Source organism: Stegostoma tigrinum, chromosome 1, assembly GCF_030684315.1.
Source record: "Stegostoma tigrinum isolate sSteTig4 chromosome 1, sSteTig4.hap1, whole genome shotgun sequence".
Lineage (NCBI taxonomy): Eukaryota > Metazoa > Chordata > Chondrichthyes > Orectolobiformes > Stegostomatidae > Stegostoma > Stegostoma tigrinum.
Window position 1 is genome coordinate 30014712 of NC_081354.1, and position 17528 is coordinate 30032239.

Sequence of the window (17528 nt, forward strand, 5' to 3'; positions counted from 1 at the left end):
CATCTTAAAACTTTGCAAAAGATTGAAAATCTTTACTTTCAGAAGCTTAACTTCTGATCTTCCTCAAAAGCCATCTGTCATTGACTGCCTGAATGAATTTTCATGTTCTGGTATAGAACTTCTATTATCTATCATAATGAATGGAATCTCTGGAGAGTTCTATATGGTTCATAAGGCGTATCCAAAACTGAATATAAATACGCTGCAAGTAATGATAGAAGTTATATAGTTTTATTTTCATCTAGACAAGGAAATGAATCGCATGTTTAGCAAAACGTAAAATGGGGTGGTTTGTTGAGAAAATTTTCAATCCAAGAAACTTCTATTGATAATAGGAACATTACTTACAAAAGGTTCAATGTGTTTTGTATTATATAGGTAAGAAAGTATCTTGTATTGAAAGCATTCTTTCCATCATTATTGTCTCTCATAAATCATCAGTTGGCACACATGTCTTCACTGCAATGATATTTCATTGGTTATATTATTTTGAGGTCTGTCTTTAGGTTTGGGACATTGAAGACCAAACATGCCTCATCACTGTGAAACCTAAAGATAGTCAGATTAATGGAGATTTGGCCACTTGCTACCATTCTCAGGAATTAAAGGCACTCTACATTGCAACTGATTCCCTAGCACAGCTACTGCTCCAGAGCAGGTAAGCAGTGTAAAGCTTAAGTATGGACATTATTCCTGGCATTAGTTACCTTCATATTAAATCAATCAGACATAAGAAACTGGAACAGATTTATCCACAACCTACTAAGAAGAGCGTAATAAAACTGACTGTTGTTTGAGGCCTCTGAACGGAATATTTTTGTATGGTCTATAATATAAATTTTGGTGATATAGGGCAATTTTAAAAATAATTTTAGCAGAAAATACGGTGGACAACATAATTGATAATTATTTGAAGTAAAATTAGGACAGATAATGTTGATTAAATTTAATGAATTTAATAATATTCTATCAGCAGAAAGGAACTGAATATAGGTGTGTCTCACAAGAAACCCATTCTGTGTTGTCAATACAATAAGCTAATGAGACAAGTCGTCACTTGCTGTGAAGGATCTGTAAGTAAGCAGACTGTTCAGACGAAAAGTATTTTTGTTGTGAATGTGATGGTGTAGCAGTATTGTAATTATAAATAAGATAAAGAAAGAGCTTCTTGTTTTCCTTTAAATATTTATGACTAAAACCCAACCATGATTGTAACTGACTTTTATGTAATCTTCCTCCACCGGGAGTATTGCACAGTTAGACTTATTGACTTTGACAGTGCTGCAGTAGTTTCTGCTACAAAGATGTGGTTTGTCAGTCACTGTACTGTAGGCCCCTCCTTCATAACTTTCCTATTTTTTGTTTGCCTGAATTGCTTGTTCCCACTTGATCCTGTGGTTTGATGGTCTAAGATTGACTAAGAACAGGATTAAAAATGAATCTTCTGTTCCTTGCAGCACAGATTTTACTTTGTAGTAGATCACTTGCTTTCTCCTGAAAGCAATTTCTCTGATACTATTTGACTTTGAATTATATAGTTCTGATGAATAACACTATTGTTAAAATTTAATTAATTTTTGAATGGGGTTGGTGAGATACTTTCAGTTACACAATCGCAAACCACAAGCATAAACTCAGGTCCAACAATAAAATTCCTTTAAAGGCTAACTCCTCTTCCGGAAGAGAGGTGAGATGTCAGTGGCAAAAAAGAGTGAAAGAGAAGATTCAGGTGTTCCACACTGCACTGTGAACTGTATTGGCTAGGACTCGATCATACACATTTGAGCTGGCACTCCAGCGCATAACTGAGGTGGTACTTCACTTTCAAATGTGTTATCCTTCCTATAAGACACTAGCTTTCTTTTTGCCCTATCAGAAGCAAGACAAAGAAACAACAGCCTGAATTTTACCAAAAACCGTGTCACTTACAGGGAGTTTCATGGAGAGTTTCTATCCATGAGCTCTATGAAGCTTTCTCACGCGATTTTCCACCACTCGCTTCATTAACTATGCACTGCACCTTTATGGCACCCTGCTTGTGCTGTGTGCGCTCAGCAATGGCAAAATTACTCACTACTGCTGGGACCTTCTGCAATTTCCGGCTCTATATTTAAAGCCCAACTATTCACCTGGTCAACTTCTGCCAACCAGCATCTGCCCTTCAAAGTACACGTAGTTGGACGGGAATGAGAAAGACAAGTTTCTGAGAGCACACAACCTGGTGACACTTGTTACAAATACAGATTTACATTTGTAAATATATTACAATTTGCATAATTCCTTGTCTAATTTACTGTTACTGCAGCTAAAACAATCAAGCTTTACCCGTTCTTAGCATCATACCTTCTTGGGATCCTGTTTAAGGGAGTGCTGTATTCTCCTCAATGCCTACTATACCATGACATTTTCTCATTGTAATGTAAGAGCATCACATACTGAAAGCTGTGGCATCGTGATAATGTCACTAGACTAATAATCCATGGTCTCTAATGTTCTGGGGACATGACTGTGAATGTTACCATGGCAGATGGCAAAATTTGAATTCAATATTGCATGTTCAATGTTGAGTTTGGTAAAACTCCAGAATTAAAAATCTGGTCTGATGGCAACAATGTAACCACTGTCAATTTCTGTAAAAATTGTATGATTCATTACTGTCCTCTGCGAAGAAAATCTGCTATTCTTACTTGTTCTGCCCTAAATATGTCTAGACCTAGAGCTGTGTGCTTGACTTCTAACTGCCCTCTGAAATGGCCTAGCAACCTGCTCAGTTCAAAGGAAATATTTAGCTGATTTACAAGAATTGTTCTATGAACAAGATACTTGTGAGGATAGATTGAAGAAGTTGGACTGTTCCCTTCCGGAAACGCGAAGGTTGGGAGGAGATTTAGTAAGGGTTTATAAAATCATGAGTGTGCTGGATAGAGAAGATAGGGATAAGCTGTTCCTGCTCAGAAAAGGTACAAGAACAAGATTGCACAGATTTTTAAGTGATGTGTGAAAGAAGAAAGTGTGATGTGAGAAACCAGAAACAGAAATTGCTGGGAAATCTCAGCAGGACTGGCAGCATCGGTGGAAAAAAATCAGTGTTAATGTTTTAGGTCCAGTAACTGTCCAACTGTTTTTCTTTGACTTTGGGTACCTCCACCTATTGTTTACTCTCCCCCCAACCCATCTTCTGTATAAAAACCATCCCTTTCCTCCCTAATCAGTTTTGTAGAAGGTTCATTTGACCTGAAAAGTAAACCCTGATTTCTTCCCACAGATGCTGCTAGTCCTGCTGAGATGTTCCAGCAATTTCTGTTCTTGCTTCAGGTTTCCAGCATCTGCAGTTTGCAGTTTTCTGGATTTTTGTGATGTGAGAAAGACCATTTTCACATACTGTGTAATTAGGAAATGGAATCACTGCCTGAAAATATGGTGGGGCATTCAAGAGGGCATTGGGTGTTTATTTGGATAGAAATAGTGTGCAAAAGTATGGTACAAAAGCAGGAGGTTGACACTAAGTAATGATACGCATTTGAAGAACCTATAGGAGACTCGATAGGCTGAAAGACCTCCTTCTGCACAGAAATGGACACAGCCAGCAATGCCAACATCCCATAAGAGCATAAAAAAACTGAAAATATTCACCTTAATTCGGCAAAAGCAAAAAAACTCAAAGAAAAATTCATTTGCTTCTGGAAACAAATAAGGACAACTTGCCTTTTGAGCAACAACAAATTTACAGTGATTGAATGACACATCACCCTTTTGCTTCTGTTGGAACTAGGTGTCAGTTAAGTCTTGTCTGGCTTGTGCCCAGTGCTACACTGCTTGGTCATGTTGAAGGTGTTCCTCTTGCTGAATTCCTCATCTTGCTCCTCAGAAAATTGATACTCATCTTCAAGGCCTTCAGCACTATTACATCTTCTTGATGCCTGCTGCAGTTCTGCACAGAATATCATGCAAAGATTATGCGGCATATTTTGTCTGGAGTATAGCGCAGGTTTACCCCAGATGGTTCAAGCATCAGAACCTAATGTTGAGGAAGCCAGTCACCTACTCCGTAACAGCCCTGTTGTAAAAATAGACTGCATTGTATCTTTGTTCAGTCTTGTTAGAAAAGAGCAGCTCTTATCTCTTAATAACTATCCTTGTGAGGCATTCGACCTTTGAAATAAAGCAAGAATGTGAGAGCTCTCAAGAATATAAGTATCATAGCAGTTTCCAGGGTATCTGGCAGACTTCTAAGATGTGGTACCAGTGATGACAAATGACTAGTACTTTGATGGAACAAAACCTTTTTCTGTTGATGAAGTCTGTTGTGTTATGATATAGCATTCTCAATGTGGCAATGTTTAATATAGTGACCATAACATTGCTAACAACTTTGATACGTTTATGAATTGAGGGTTATAGATACCACATAGCTTGCCAATGGCTCCTTAGGAGCAGCCAGTTGCACAATAGTATTGTACTGCTCTTATGTTGACCCTTAATAGGATAGGTTTGCCACCCAACCCTTCAGATAGCAGGTTCTGCTCCATCAGTTGGCAAAGTCCGAGGAGATCAGTGGCCTGCAGTTTACAGCACACATCAGTCATCTGGAGGAAATGTAATTGAGAGGAATACACTCTAGGCCTTCTGTATTTCCTTTGTGTCCTGAGGGGACCTTCAGCTGCAGCTTCTTCATGTGGAGGCTGTTAGCTAGCAACCAGAGGTTGCTGCTGACCCTGGGCTTGCAGTCACATTTGTTTCTCCTTTTTTTTGCTTCTTCATGTTATGATGGCCACAGCAATTACAATGCCTGCTGGGTTGCTCGTGGTCCCAATGAAAGTATGTGAGGAATATCAGAAACAGATCAGGTTCTTAGTAATGTGAGCAATCTGCATTCACATCACACATATATGATGGTTTAACATAATTCTCCATACAGTGCAACATGGAAGATACTGACAAGGAGGGCCATGGATTACCTAAACGTGGACCTATGACATAGCAGAATTTATTCCAATGTATGCAGTATGAACAATGTTGCAAACTACAGTAGGAGATTGTAAGTGTTGTATGATTACAGATGCCTTGTACCTCCATCCCCGCATCAGCCAAGAAAGGCAACATTGCATATAAGAACAGGTTGGCAAATACTTGGAGTTCAAGGTGAGAGAAAATGGATTCCTTGCCCTTGTGTAGTCTATGGAATCTTGGATTGTCTTTGTGAATTCTGGACCACAGATGACACTTCTAAAATTGTGCATTGATGATTGTAATTGATCTGTAATGGCCAGTGAAATGCTCAAGTTTGCTTGCCGCCGAGATGTGTATCCCACACAGTTGGACACTGCATGCAGGGTACCATGATTACAGATGTCTTCACCCAATACAATGTAAGTGCCCGATTAATGCAGTTGTTCCTTGAAGAGCCTCCTATTGTTCGCAAATAGAGCCTCCATGCTCAGACAGACAAAACCACTTACTTCGCCTAACTCGGGTATGATGGGAACCATTTTCTATTTCCAACTCTTTTGGTTACATCTTAACAGCTTAATCATGCTGACCATCAAACTACTGTCTCCCTATTGAAGCCAGGATGGTTGTGACTGTCACTACTCCTCTCACAGTACTATGTCCTCCAATGCACCATCATCTCCCATGCCTATATTTTGATTTGACATCTTTCATAATTAGTCCCCTTTGCATCCCGGCTTTGCCTCCAATCTTCAAAGTTCATTTCCCCAGCTTCCCTGATAACACCATCTTGATTTTCATTGAGAAGACCCAAGGATTAACCAAGGCTTGCCCTGCTGACTGACTTAGACTGGACTCTTGAGTGATCTCTGTGCAGCTCCCTGACTGACTAATTGCAAATTCCTGGACAGGTTGTACTGGACCTGCAGGACTGATTGTGATCCACTTTCTGCAATCAGTGATACAGAACGCATGATCCCTATCTGCCTAAATAGTCGATTGACTGAGTCCGAGCCCTTGGATAGATATCACATGCTGCCCTTGATTTACTGTGTGCTTAGTCCCTGACTAAATGCCATCTCCCTGCACCTGACCCATGACCATTCCCATTAGCCTTTGAGACATGGCCGTTGGCTTGAAGCAAACAGTATGTTTTGCATGTACACTGCTGGCACATGTAACACTGTGCTGTACAGCATGTCCACCCCCTTGACCGATCGCTGTTGACAACCATGACAGGCTGTTTGGCTTTATGTCTGCACTGAACAGCAAGACAAGACAGAAGTACCGTGAATGTTTAAGTTCTGATGGGGTAGCAAAATGCAAAAAGGCAAGGCATAACACATGCTGTGAACATCCAAGTAGGTGCAAAGAGAGTGAGCACTATGCAAGCAAGTGAGGACCTCCGAGATGCACCTTGCTCTAATCCACAAAATGGGTGCTTGTTTTTGCATCAAAGTGGCCTGGCATCAACATTACAACGAAATGTGCCACTGTACTCCGAAGTCCCACATTGAAGTGGCTAACTATATTGTAATTGGGTAGAGAAGTGCCATGATAATGCAATGAATCTGATATCTATCTGACACTAACCTCCACGAATGGGGATAGGTGGTTTCTGCTCACAGCATGTAACCTCAGATGTTGATAACTGTTGTGCAAGATGGAGGCCTGGAAGATCAAGTGGCGACCTGGAGCTGTCCACTCTGACTATCATGTTGGGAAGTGTTGCCATCTATTTTCTATCCAGCCTGTTAGACGATAAGAAATGGTATATCAATAAGGTGAGGTTATGCATTAATGACATGCAAATGTATGCACATAGGTTTTTCACATTGCTTAGATTCTCATTTTGCTGTTCAAATGTAGTTGTAGAATATTACTTTTTCTTCTCAACATCAAGAATCTACTTTGTCTGTTTTGGACATATGACGTGTCATCGCCCATGTCATTCAGGGGCTGGGAAGAATCCAATCATATTAATATTTCAAAATGCATTATGAACTTTCACTGTTGTATCGCTATTTATTCCCCAGTCAACATCACAGAAACTAATTATTGAGTCATTATCATATTGCCTGCATTCAGATTTGCTGGTGCATTTCCTACATCACAACCATGACTACACTTCAAGAATGCTTTAGTTGCAAAGCATTTGGGACATTCTTTAGTCATGGAAGCTGCTTTGTAAGTGCAAGGCCTTTTTCCTTTATATTTCAATGTGTAGTATTTTAGATTTATTAGCACATATTTTCATCTGTCATTATTCTTTATATTTTGGTATTATATCCTCATACTTTAGTTTCCAAGTTGTCTTCCTTTCCTCTCCCAGTTTGGCACCGTCTGAAAGTTTGACTGTTTTGCATCGAGTTTCTGAATTTAAATCATTTATTTAAACTAGAGACTGGCGATTTCAATGCTGAAGCCAAAGGTGTCCCCATTATTTCTTCCCCATGTCCTGTACCCCACTCCAAATGTGACCAGTTCTCTGATGAGCATTGATGGTTCTCTGTTCTTCAGTTAATTTATTTGTAATTAATAGAATTTACCGTGCATCCCTATAGATTCATGCTTTAGAAGTCCAGGTGCACCATTCTTGTAGTTCCCTTGTGGTGTTATTTTTGGGTTTAATTATAAGTTACAAAAATAGAAATTTCAAGCAGGAACAGTTTATTATGTGTTTTTACAGCCACACAATTGGATAGACTGATCCTTACTCCGGATCATCTGACCTGCTGTCTTAAAGGGGTAGCGTATACCCCCAACTATATATATAAAACATCCCTCCCCCTTTATTTCAGAAACTCACATTAATGAACACATATACAACAACTATAAATATTAGAAAGGCATTGTGGCCAACTTATGTACACAGTCAGAAATATTTACAAAAGCATGAAAAATGTAGGACCAGTTTGCCCATGAAGCTGTCCCTCTGTCGTCTGCATTGACACGATTAGTCTCTGTGGAGATGGCGATTTCTAGAAGACTGTCTCCTAGTCTCAGGATCCTTTCCTGTGTAGTCTCTTGGCCTTAAAGAAGCTCCTACAATTCAGCACATGAATCTCTCTTTGATTGCCTTTGTATTGTGATGCAGCTATTGTCTTTTCCCTGGGTATGACCAATCCTGGCTTGGAGACACATGACTTGTTTGACACCACAGGTTCCATCCAGACCGGCTCTTACTTTTAAGGGACTTCCTCCTGTTGGTGAGATGCAATGAACTGCTAGTCTGCATGTTTCCTCCAGACTAGCTCCTCCCTGATCTACACTGTACGACAGTTGGTGATGGCCTTTTGAATCATCGTTGGAATCCATTTTTCCCTAGATAATTTTTGGCCAAGACGACCTCCTCTTTAGCATATCCTTGACTTCCCACCTTCCTGCCTACGTGTCCTTGATTTCACTCTACCATCTATCTGGTCTTTCTTGTTGCAGCAAGTCAAACATGGTTCTCAGCTGGTATGTTTATACTAAGAACACCAGTGAGTACTAGGTCATTGCGTGTGGTGTATTGCAATAGCTACTGAGGAACTTGTTGCTACACCATCTTAGTGAACCCTCACCTTATGAGTCTTCAGGGTTTGTACAAATTTCTGTGCCTAGCTGTTAGTTGCTGGTGATATGGAGCCGATCTTAGCTGTCTGATTTGGTGATATTCCAGGTACCCTCGAACTCTTTTGCCACAAACTGTGAGTTTGTCAGTCACTATTGTTGGGGGTTCCTGAACCTGGCAAGTATTTCATCCAGTCATTCTATCGTTGCTTCTACTGATACCAACTTTATAACTGCCATCTTGGGTCACTTGGAGTGGGCATCCACAACAACTATTGAAATCAACATGAACCCACTGCCATGGTGGTGGAGGCTATTTCTATGGCTGGAATGGCAGTTGCGGCGCCTTCCTTTCTAAGGCGCAAGATTTGCATGATCCCACTTTTTCCTCCATCTGAGAGTTCACATTCAACCACCAAAGGTAACTCCTGGCTATTTACTTCATTCAGCCTTATTCACCAAGGTTGCCTTGGTGCACTTATTCTAGCACCTTTCCTCTTAATGGGGGAAGAATAACCGCTGTTATTCCCCACATTAAACACTCATCCAATACGGACAACTTCCACATCCCTGACAGGTAAGGATGTAATTCCGGGCAATTACTGTGACTGGTCTCCCTCTCAGGACTGTGTTCACAACTTGGCTCAAAGTGGGTTGTTCTTGGTAGCGTTTCACACCTGATTTGCTGACACTGGTACCTTGTCTTCCTGGGAAAAGTTCAGAATTTTCATGTTGCCGTCAGAAACAAGAATCCCCTAGTAGTGGCAGCCTTGATGAAACATCTGCATTGCTGTCCTTCTCCGCATGGCAGTATCGAATTTCATCTGAGTAGGCTGATAGAACCAGTGCCCATCTCTGCTGATGTGCTGCCACCATTGATGATATCCCCCAATGGAACTCCCTGAGGAGTTCTGAGCGAGGGTCACTGGACCCTAAGCGTTAACTTTGATTTCTGTCCAGAAATGCTACCAGACCTGCTGGGTCTTACCTGATTTTGTTTCTGATTTCCAGCATCCACAGTTCTTTCAGTTTTTATTCTGTGGAAACTTGCACCGAGACCTGTTTATTCTATGTCTTTGTAGCTACATAGGTGAACTGTGACTGACCTTCAAGCTCCCCCTTCCAGATCACCTGACCCATTCTCTTAAAGGGGCAGTGCAACTATATACAGTTATCAATTCCTCAGAGATGCTTGGTCATATAAAATCCTTCTATTCAGGAGATATGTTTATTAATTTATTATTAGATTTAATTACAATAATCAGTTTTGTTTTGCCATACAAAATATAGTGTTGCTGCTTCTGTTTGTCTCTCTTTTTGAACCTATGTACCAAATTAGCCTTTTTTCCAATCTATTGTACCTTACCAGTATCTGAAAATTCCCATATAGTGATTGTTGGTGGTTCCATATTTTGTTCAGTATTGTGAATGAAACCATGAATCCCTGGAAATTTTTAGTTTAAGCCCTTTGAGCTTCTAGAAAATTAATATTTAATTTATATTGAAGTGGATAAGTTGTTTCTCTTTAGACTGTGTTACACAGATTACCTTCCTTTGTTTTACTGAAAGAAGTAATTGATAAGATTCATTGTCTTGTCTCTGTTCTCAGTTTCAAGCTTATTTACACCTTTTTTGAATTTCATTTCTTTGATCTCTCACTACTGGAGGACTGAAAGAAATTTTTGGTATTGTGCAGTTACTTTTTTCTCATTGCCTTTGGCCAATTTTAATGTGTTCACGCATTTTCTTAGAATCATCCCAGTGAATTTCTTAAAGGTAATTTTTCCACTTTATTTCTCTTTTAATTTATTTGTCAATCCATATCGGATTACACCGGCTTGTTTAAACTTATTGATTTTAAGAACCTTGTTTAGTATCTGACTCGATTGATAATTACAGCAGTGAACTACTTCCACAAAAACTGCAGTTAAAGGGCATCAACCCATTGTAAGCAGATTTAGACATTTTTCATTTTTGCTTGACTTTTAGCTACTGCTGTCAACTAACTAAACAGTGCTCTACTTGGAGAAATGTAACTGAACGATTGTTTCCTCAGCTGTTAAGTGTCCTTATGTGCGGTCTGTGTTTACTATTAAATACAGATCATTTGAAACAGCTGCTTTTCTACTTTTAACTTACTGTTATGTCTCCCCACCTGTTTTGTTGCATCTTTAAGTTGTGGAAGAAGTTTTCTGTGTACGCATTAGCATTTGATGTACATTAAAGGCACTAAATGTTAAGTAGAGGGCACATTAGACGCGTAATGTTTAGTTATTGTACCAGCTGATAACTAATGGGACAGTGAGAAAATAGGCTTAAAAGTAACAATCTTTGGGAGCAAAGCGTTCTGAGGAAGGGTCACCGGACCCGAAACGTTAACTCTGTTTTCTCCTCCACAGATGCTGCCAGACCTGCTGAGCTTTTCCAGCAACTTTGATTTTATTCCTGAAATTTACAGCATCTGCAGGTCTTTTGGTTCTTAATCTTTGGGAGCAGCCCTACTTTGCTTTTTTAGATGTTTCTTGTGGCAAAACAACAGGAAATAACTTCGTAACGTAACTACGATGTAACATATATTTGTTTTATAAATTACCTTTATTACGTGTTGAATAGATTGACCAGTGTTTAACGTTTAATAAATCCCTATGACTTGAATGTTTCTTTGTTTGTTCGATAAGGATATTAAAGTGTGGGATCTGAACACCGGCCAACTTGTATTTGAATTCACCAGAGCTCATGGAGATGCTGCTATAACTTGCATGACTTTTGACGCGGATGAAAGAAGGTACGATATGATGGATCCAAATATTGTAGTAGTTGGCTTGCTTATAATGATACTGGCTATAATGCAATTACATTTGTAAGAAAAATCCCGTTATATTTACTCACTTATGAAAGAACTGAATTGAGTAAAACTTTGACTATGGTGGGTTTTCAGAGATACATTTTTCTATGAAGAATAAAAGAAGGCAGTCAAAAAATCCTAAAATGGGTAAAAGAACAGCAAGACATATATGAATGTGCACAATTCTTTGAAAGTGGCCGTGCAAATTTTAAAAAAAGTTTAAAAGATATACCAGCTTCTGAGCTTTACAAATTGTGACATAGATCCAGATTTTTTTCATGTCAAAGAGCCTCTCTAAAGTGGCAGAAGTGGCCTATAAATTGCAAGACTCACCCAGATCACAACACTTCCCATTATTGGCACACTGGGAGTAGAGTTAGCTTGGGCTTCATCCAGGCATGGTTCCCAAACGTAGCTGGCTATATAAGTGAATAGCTGACTTATTTAAATCCCATTTTGTTAACCTTGCTGCTTGGAACTCTGAGAGCACCAGGTAGACCAGCTCATAATATGTCTATTCTAAGTGCATTCCTTTTGCATAGCCAGAGTACTCCTTCTGAGATCTGGGTACTGTTTTTGTATAACTAATTTTTTCCCTGTGTACATGGATTTGTGGATACTATGTGAGTTGGCGTAGTATGTGAAGGGGGAAGGTAGTGTGTGGAAGAAGGCAGTAAGTTGGTAAAGGGGTATGAAGGACCATGAGGAAGTAAGGACATAGGGGCTTTGAGAAGCAATTGGACATGGGTGAAAGTATTAGGTGGCATGGGTTAGCCTGGATGGTCATATGGAGGTTGTGAGAGCTGGAGGAACATTTTATATTTTATTCTTTTATTTTACTTAGGGTTAACCCAGTACCGGAACTCTTAAGTCAAGCATTTTACCCAGTCTGCATCAGCAACTATCAGTGTCCTTAGCTCTTCACAAACTACCTGGTGCAATTTATAATCCAGCTCACTCCCTCTGGAATGAAAATGGGGATAATAATGGCCATTTTTAAAGGTTGGGTTTGTGGAACTAGGAATTCTGCCTGTCTGCACCCAACTCAGGAACAAAACTTGGGACCATTGAATAAAAAAGCAAGAACATTATGAGGAATGCTCATAAAATACCGGTTGAACCTCAGGTGGAACATTTGACCTCAACAGGAACACTGCACAGTTTGAAGGATATGAAGGTGTTTAAGATAGTGAATAAAATATTTTAAAACAGTTGCTCCAGGCATGAGGACTTTCAGTTTTATGCATAATTGGAGAAGCTGGAGTTGTTTTTGTTAAGAGTGCAGAAGGTTCATAGGTGATTTGACAGAAATGTTCAAAATCATGAAGGGTCTAGATAAACTTGAAAGAGATATACTGTTCAAATTGGCTAAAAGGTTCATATATAAATATTCTTTTTGAAGAAGGGTCCAGACTTGAAACAGCAACTTCCCTGCCCCTCTGATGCTGCTTGGCCTGCTGTGTTCATCCAGCTGTACTCCCTGTGATCTCTGTACATAAATATTGCTGTTTTCAGGTGCTTGACAGAAGAGGCAACAGTGGCATGAGGAAATTATTTAAGCTGGAATGCTCACTGTGTGTTGTAGAGACTTTTAGAAGGGAATTGTAAAGAAAAAGAAAGCTTGCAGGACTGCGGGGAACTGGTGCAAGTGGCATGAGTTGACTTTTTTTTGTGGAAAGCTGGCATGGGCACAATGGCTGAATGCCCTCCTCCTGTGCTGTGTTCAATCTATGATTCTCATGGGAAACTATTTAATTTATTATAGTTGTTTCAGGATGGAGAGAAAAAGATATGCACTTGAGATGATAGCATATGGAGAAGCAGGAAGCATGATATATGAATCCTGCCCATTTGAACGCCCAGCAAAAGACTGTGTCTCTTACTACTTGCATGCACCTTTCTTGATTCGGGTTGGCGGGGGAGCTGGAATGAAATTTTATTAGCAGAATCTAGGAGCAAGCCTATTTATTTCTGACATTCGTGCTATCCGGACAATAGGACTTGCACAAATAACTATTTAACAAATTTTAGGAGAAAAATGCAGTATTACAGAGATTCTATTCTTACAAAAGCCAAATCTCAGGCTGAACCAAAGCTGGGTCTCACCCTGTCTGACCCCTCATTTCCTAATTGGCACACCAGCTCCTAACACTTTGATATTTTTGATACAGTGAATGGGTTTTATGTCGTCAATATTTCACATTCAAGGTGACCAGTATGATACTTGAGTATATGAAATGGTTTGAGTCCTGGGAATTAAATGAACACATACTACCAGAAAGTCATAATATCTTAAAGAATACCAATGTCAGAAAAAATTATATGTGCGCCACAAGACATTATACACACTGAAAAAAAATTGAAGTTCCTGAGGTCTGTTTGTATGTATTTCAACCATTTTTAGATTATCTAATAAAGCATTCATTTAGTATTACTACCTTGATTGATGGATGGTGCCCAATGCAAACATTCTGTGACTGAAATGTAACGTCAATTAAATTTTCATGAGCATATTGTTATAATATTGAACCAGTTGATGTATTTGAATGTCCCAAACATATTTTAGTAATCACACAACTGCTTTGTTTCTAGGCTGATCACGGGTGGCAGAGATGGATGTGTGAAGAAATGGGACTACCAAAGTGGGCAATGTATACAGACCCTGAGACAAGGTAAAGTGCGTAATCAATGCTGTAATGGTTTATCTAATTTTACACAACAGCAAACTGTTAACTGATTTAATAACCTGACCTTCCAGCTGGAGAGAAAACTGAAGAAATTAGTGACTGTATTTATGCTGAAATATACAAAAATGGGTAAGTGCTTGATATATCTGATATATATCTGATAGTGCTTGATATATACTCTGTTTGAAAAAGTGTGAAAAGTTTCTGTTCCTAACCAATATGTTTCTGCTTGTGTGTTTCTGATTTTCAAAGCTTTATCATATCAGTTGGTTGGGACAAGAAGATCAATGTTTTCCCGGTATGTGCAAACAAGAATTGTGGAGCCATTTATGTCACAGAGAATGCCCACTAAACCCATTAAGACCATGCTGGCAGTATTGTAATAGTGCTCTTTTCTCAATGTGTATATATAGTCATGCAGTCAAGTTATAAGAAAAATAAAATTTATGATCAAGTGAAAAAGAAGACTGAAGCAGATTTGATATGGGCTTTATCTCGCCTTCTGTTTACAAAATTCTTTGAACTGTTTATTTTCTGACTTAGTTGATGCTTTCTTTACAGGACATTCAGGGTGACCTTTATGATACTCAGTATCCATCACATCATTGGGCAGACGATGCAGTAAGAACTGACTGAGCAATTTTTCTATATGCCATAGTGTTAAGAGTTTTATTTATTGTGTCTTCTATGCTAGCACGTGTAAGATTTTTTTGCAGTGTTAACAGGAATTCTACAGGAACACAAATTGCTGTGACAACATAACTTCATTCAATTTGTGTTGTGATCCTAAATTTACAAAGAAACAGAACATTTTGAGACACAGCACACCATTACAATATTGCTTAAAGTATATTGTGATTAACTTTAGTAGAATATAATAACTTTTTTTATTCATTAATGGGATGAGGATGTCGCTATCAGGCAGAATTTATTGCCCATCCCTAATTGCCAGAGGGCAGTTGAGAGTCAGCCACATTGCGGCAGGTCTGGAGTCACATCATAGATTACAATAAGAATAGGTTTGTTAAATAAAGGTAAAGTCACCATACCCTAGAGAACTGTGAGGCTGCTGTCTCATCAGACAGAGACAACTGGTGGTGGTTTAACCTGAGGGTTAAGACATGAGGAGAAGAGTCCTTCATGGTAATCTCAGCCAGTGCATGAATTGAACCTATCATGGTGTCACTTTGAATCAGAAAACATCTCAGCTAATCAACCCCCACTTTGTTAAATATTACAGTGACATAAAATTAGAAAACTCTGATGTTCTACATTAACAATTAAACTAAAAATGCTGTCTGAACATTCCATTAGAAAATTGACACACAACATTCACATTTTTAAATTGGAAATAATTTAGTTACCAAATTATACCTAAGTGCTTTATTTCAGTGCAAACTGAATTATTCAGATTTAAAGAAAAATAAAACTGCATTGCATCAGACATTGAACATTTTGTCAGTAATAAAGGCACACAGATAGATTAGCTTTTAGAAACTCGTAGGATAATTTTCTCATTTTTCTTGCCAGTATATCCCCATCACCATGCATTCGGAGAATGTTCTTCTTAAACTCATCCAAAAGGAATTGAAAAGTGCCTGGTTTTGCTGACAGCTTGATAGGCCTAATAATGAATCACTTGCCATGGAATATATGTGGGATCCCCTTGTGTGGTCACAAAAGGACAAAAATCTCTTGGGGAGTCAATTGTTGAGCAAGGAATTGTGAAGTAGAGACCAGAGGCCCTGAGTTGAGCTAAAATGTCAGCAGTGAGTAAATGTTGTTGGAAATAGTCTTAAAGTAAAATTGCAGCAAAGTTGAGTATCCAAGACTACACAGGGCCTAGATACATCACTGTTGATTTTTTCTACATTTTTTGAGGGAATGGTAAATGACTTAAGTAACAAGCATTTGCTTTGACTCTTCTCTGAAATTATTTTTAATCGATCTGTTCAGATGTGTTATGACACATCTCCAGGGCAGGTAAGACTTAAACCCAGACCCTTTTCTCTGAATGTTTACACCCTGTTTAAAATAAAGTAGCTTAATACTTCTCATCTAGTTTCTGTGTTTCTGAGTCTACTTTTGATGTGACTGTAGAAGGCCAAGTGTGAAAGATAATATGCAGTTCAGATTGTAAGGGAGTGCTCCTAGGATTCTTGGATACTTAAGAAGGAACCAAGTAGAATAAAGTAGAACAAATATTGAACTCATTGCAACATATGTATTATAGATATCTGAAATAACACATTAAGTCACCTAATTGGATTTTGACTTGCCACACCAAGCAAAGTGGCTGCAGTATGTGCCAACTGATGATATACACATCTATAGGAGGAGTTAATACAGTAGTCATGGTAATTTATTGTGTAATGAGTATAAAAATATAGTTTTTCATTTGTAAAAAGGATATTTACATTTACACATTGGACAATTCAGTTTTAATGTAAAGGATTTTAATTTAACAAGTAAATTTTTAAAATCTGTAAGTGTACTTTAAATGGTTTTAATTTTTTCATTTTTTGGAAAAAGACACAGAAAAATGGCCATAAGGATGATATTTTGTCTGTTGTCCTGTGTGCTCCAAATCTCCTGGCTACTTCAAGTTATGATGGTGAAATTATTATCTGGAACTTCACATCAGGTCTCATCTTCTGCCGTCTTCATTCTCCAATCAGTGCATTGCCTCAGGAATTGTCAGGTGGTATTTGAATGACTTTAAAGTAATTTTGTAGTTCATGTTTTATTTCTCATTTGGTTTAAAGTTGAACACTTTACTTTTGTTTAGACAGTCAAAATGCTAATTAATTAATTGGAGGAGCTGGACATGACTCCCTGAATATTATGTTTGGGAAAGTGAAAATATTTTCCTCTCAAATTAATCAGAAATGTAAAGATGTGAAGCATAAACTATTTCGGCATAAATCAAAGCAGCTAACAGATTCTTAATATGGAAGAGAAAATACAAGGGTCATAGTGTGTTAAGGAATGAAATAGCAGTGTAAGTGAAGAAATGGTACTGGAACAATTAATGATTCTAAATAGCATAAATCTCCTAGATTTCACGAGCTGCAAGATTCAAGAACAGTTACCAACAATTTGGGAGAGAGAAAACAATATTGTAATATTAAAAATTGAAGAAAGAAAACAGAGAACTTTAGCTCATTTGCCAGTAGTAGGCAAAATGCCAGAATCTATAATTAGGGATATAGTAGACGAATACTAAGGAGATTTAAGAAGAGTCAACAAAGATTTATGACAGGGAAGTGATGTTTAGCAATTCTTTTTTGAGAACGTAACTGGTATATTTTTGGAAACCAGCTCTGGGATTTTTTTTTGTGGTCAGAAAGCATCTGAGATTCCTTGGGTAGATTCACTGCCGCTAGAAGTATTTCTTCTTATTCCTTCCTTCTTACTGGCATTAGTCTATATTACTGATAAAAACTGGGGAAGGATGCCCCCATGAAGTGTTCAGTAGCAGTGAAGATCAG

General features: G+C 38.5%; 1 protein-coding gene across 5 annotated transcripts in view; it reads left to right on the forward strand.

The window, feature by feature from the left end:
- The window catches only part of LOC125450726 (WD repeat-containing protein 64-like), a 122645-nt gene that overhangs the window by 63438 nt on the left and 41679 nt on the right, over nt 1-17528 (forward strand). For 3 of the 5 annotated variants that reach the window (XM_059643862.1, XM_059643951.1, XM_059643909.1), the window contains 8 exons: nt 507-658; nt 974-1073; nt 11184-11290; nt 13943-14022; nt 14109-14166; nt 14290-14335; nt 14599-14658; nt 16570-16738. In XM_059643862.1, the coding sequence (XP_059499845.1) occupies nt 507-658; nt 974-1073; nt 11184-11290; nt 13943-14022; nt 14109-14166; nt 14290-14335; nt 14599-14658; nt 16570-16738 (772 nt within the window). The remainder of the gene's footprint in view (nt 1-506; nt 659-973; nt 1074-11183; nt 11291-13942; nt 14023-14108; nt 14167-14289; nt 14336-14598; nt 14659-16569; nt 16739-17528) is intronic. The other 2 variants (XM_059643883.1, XM_059643980.1) reach the window with 2 other exon arrangements.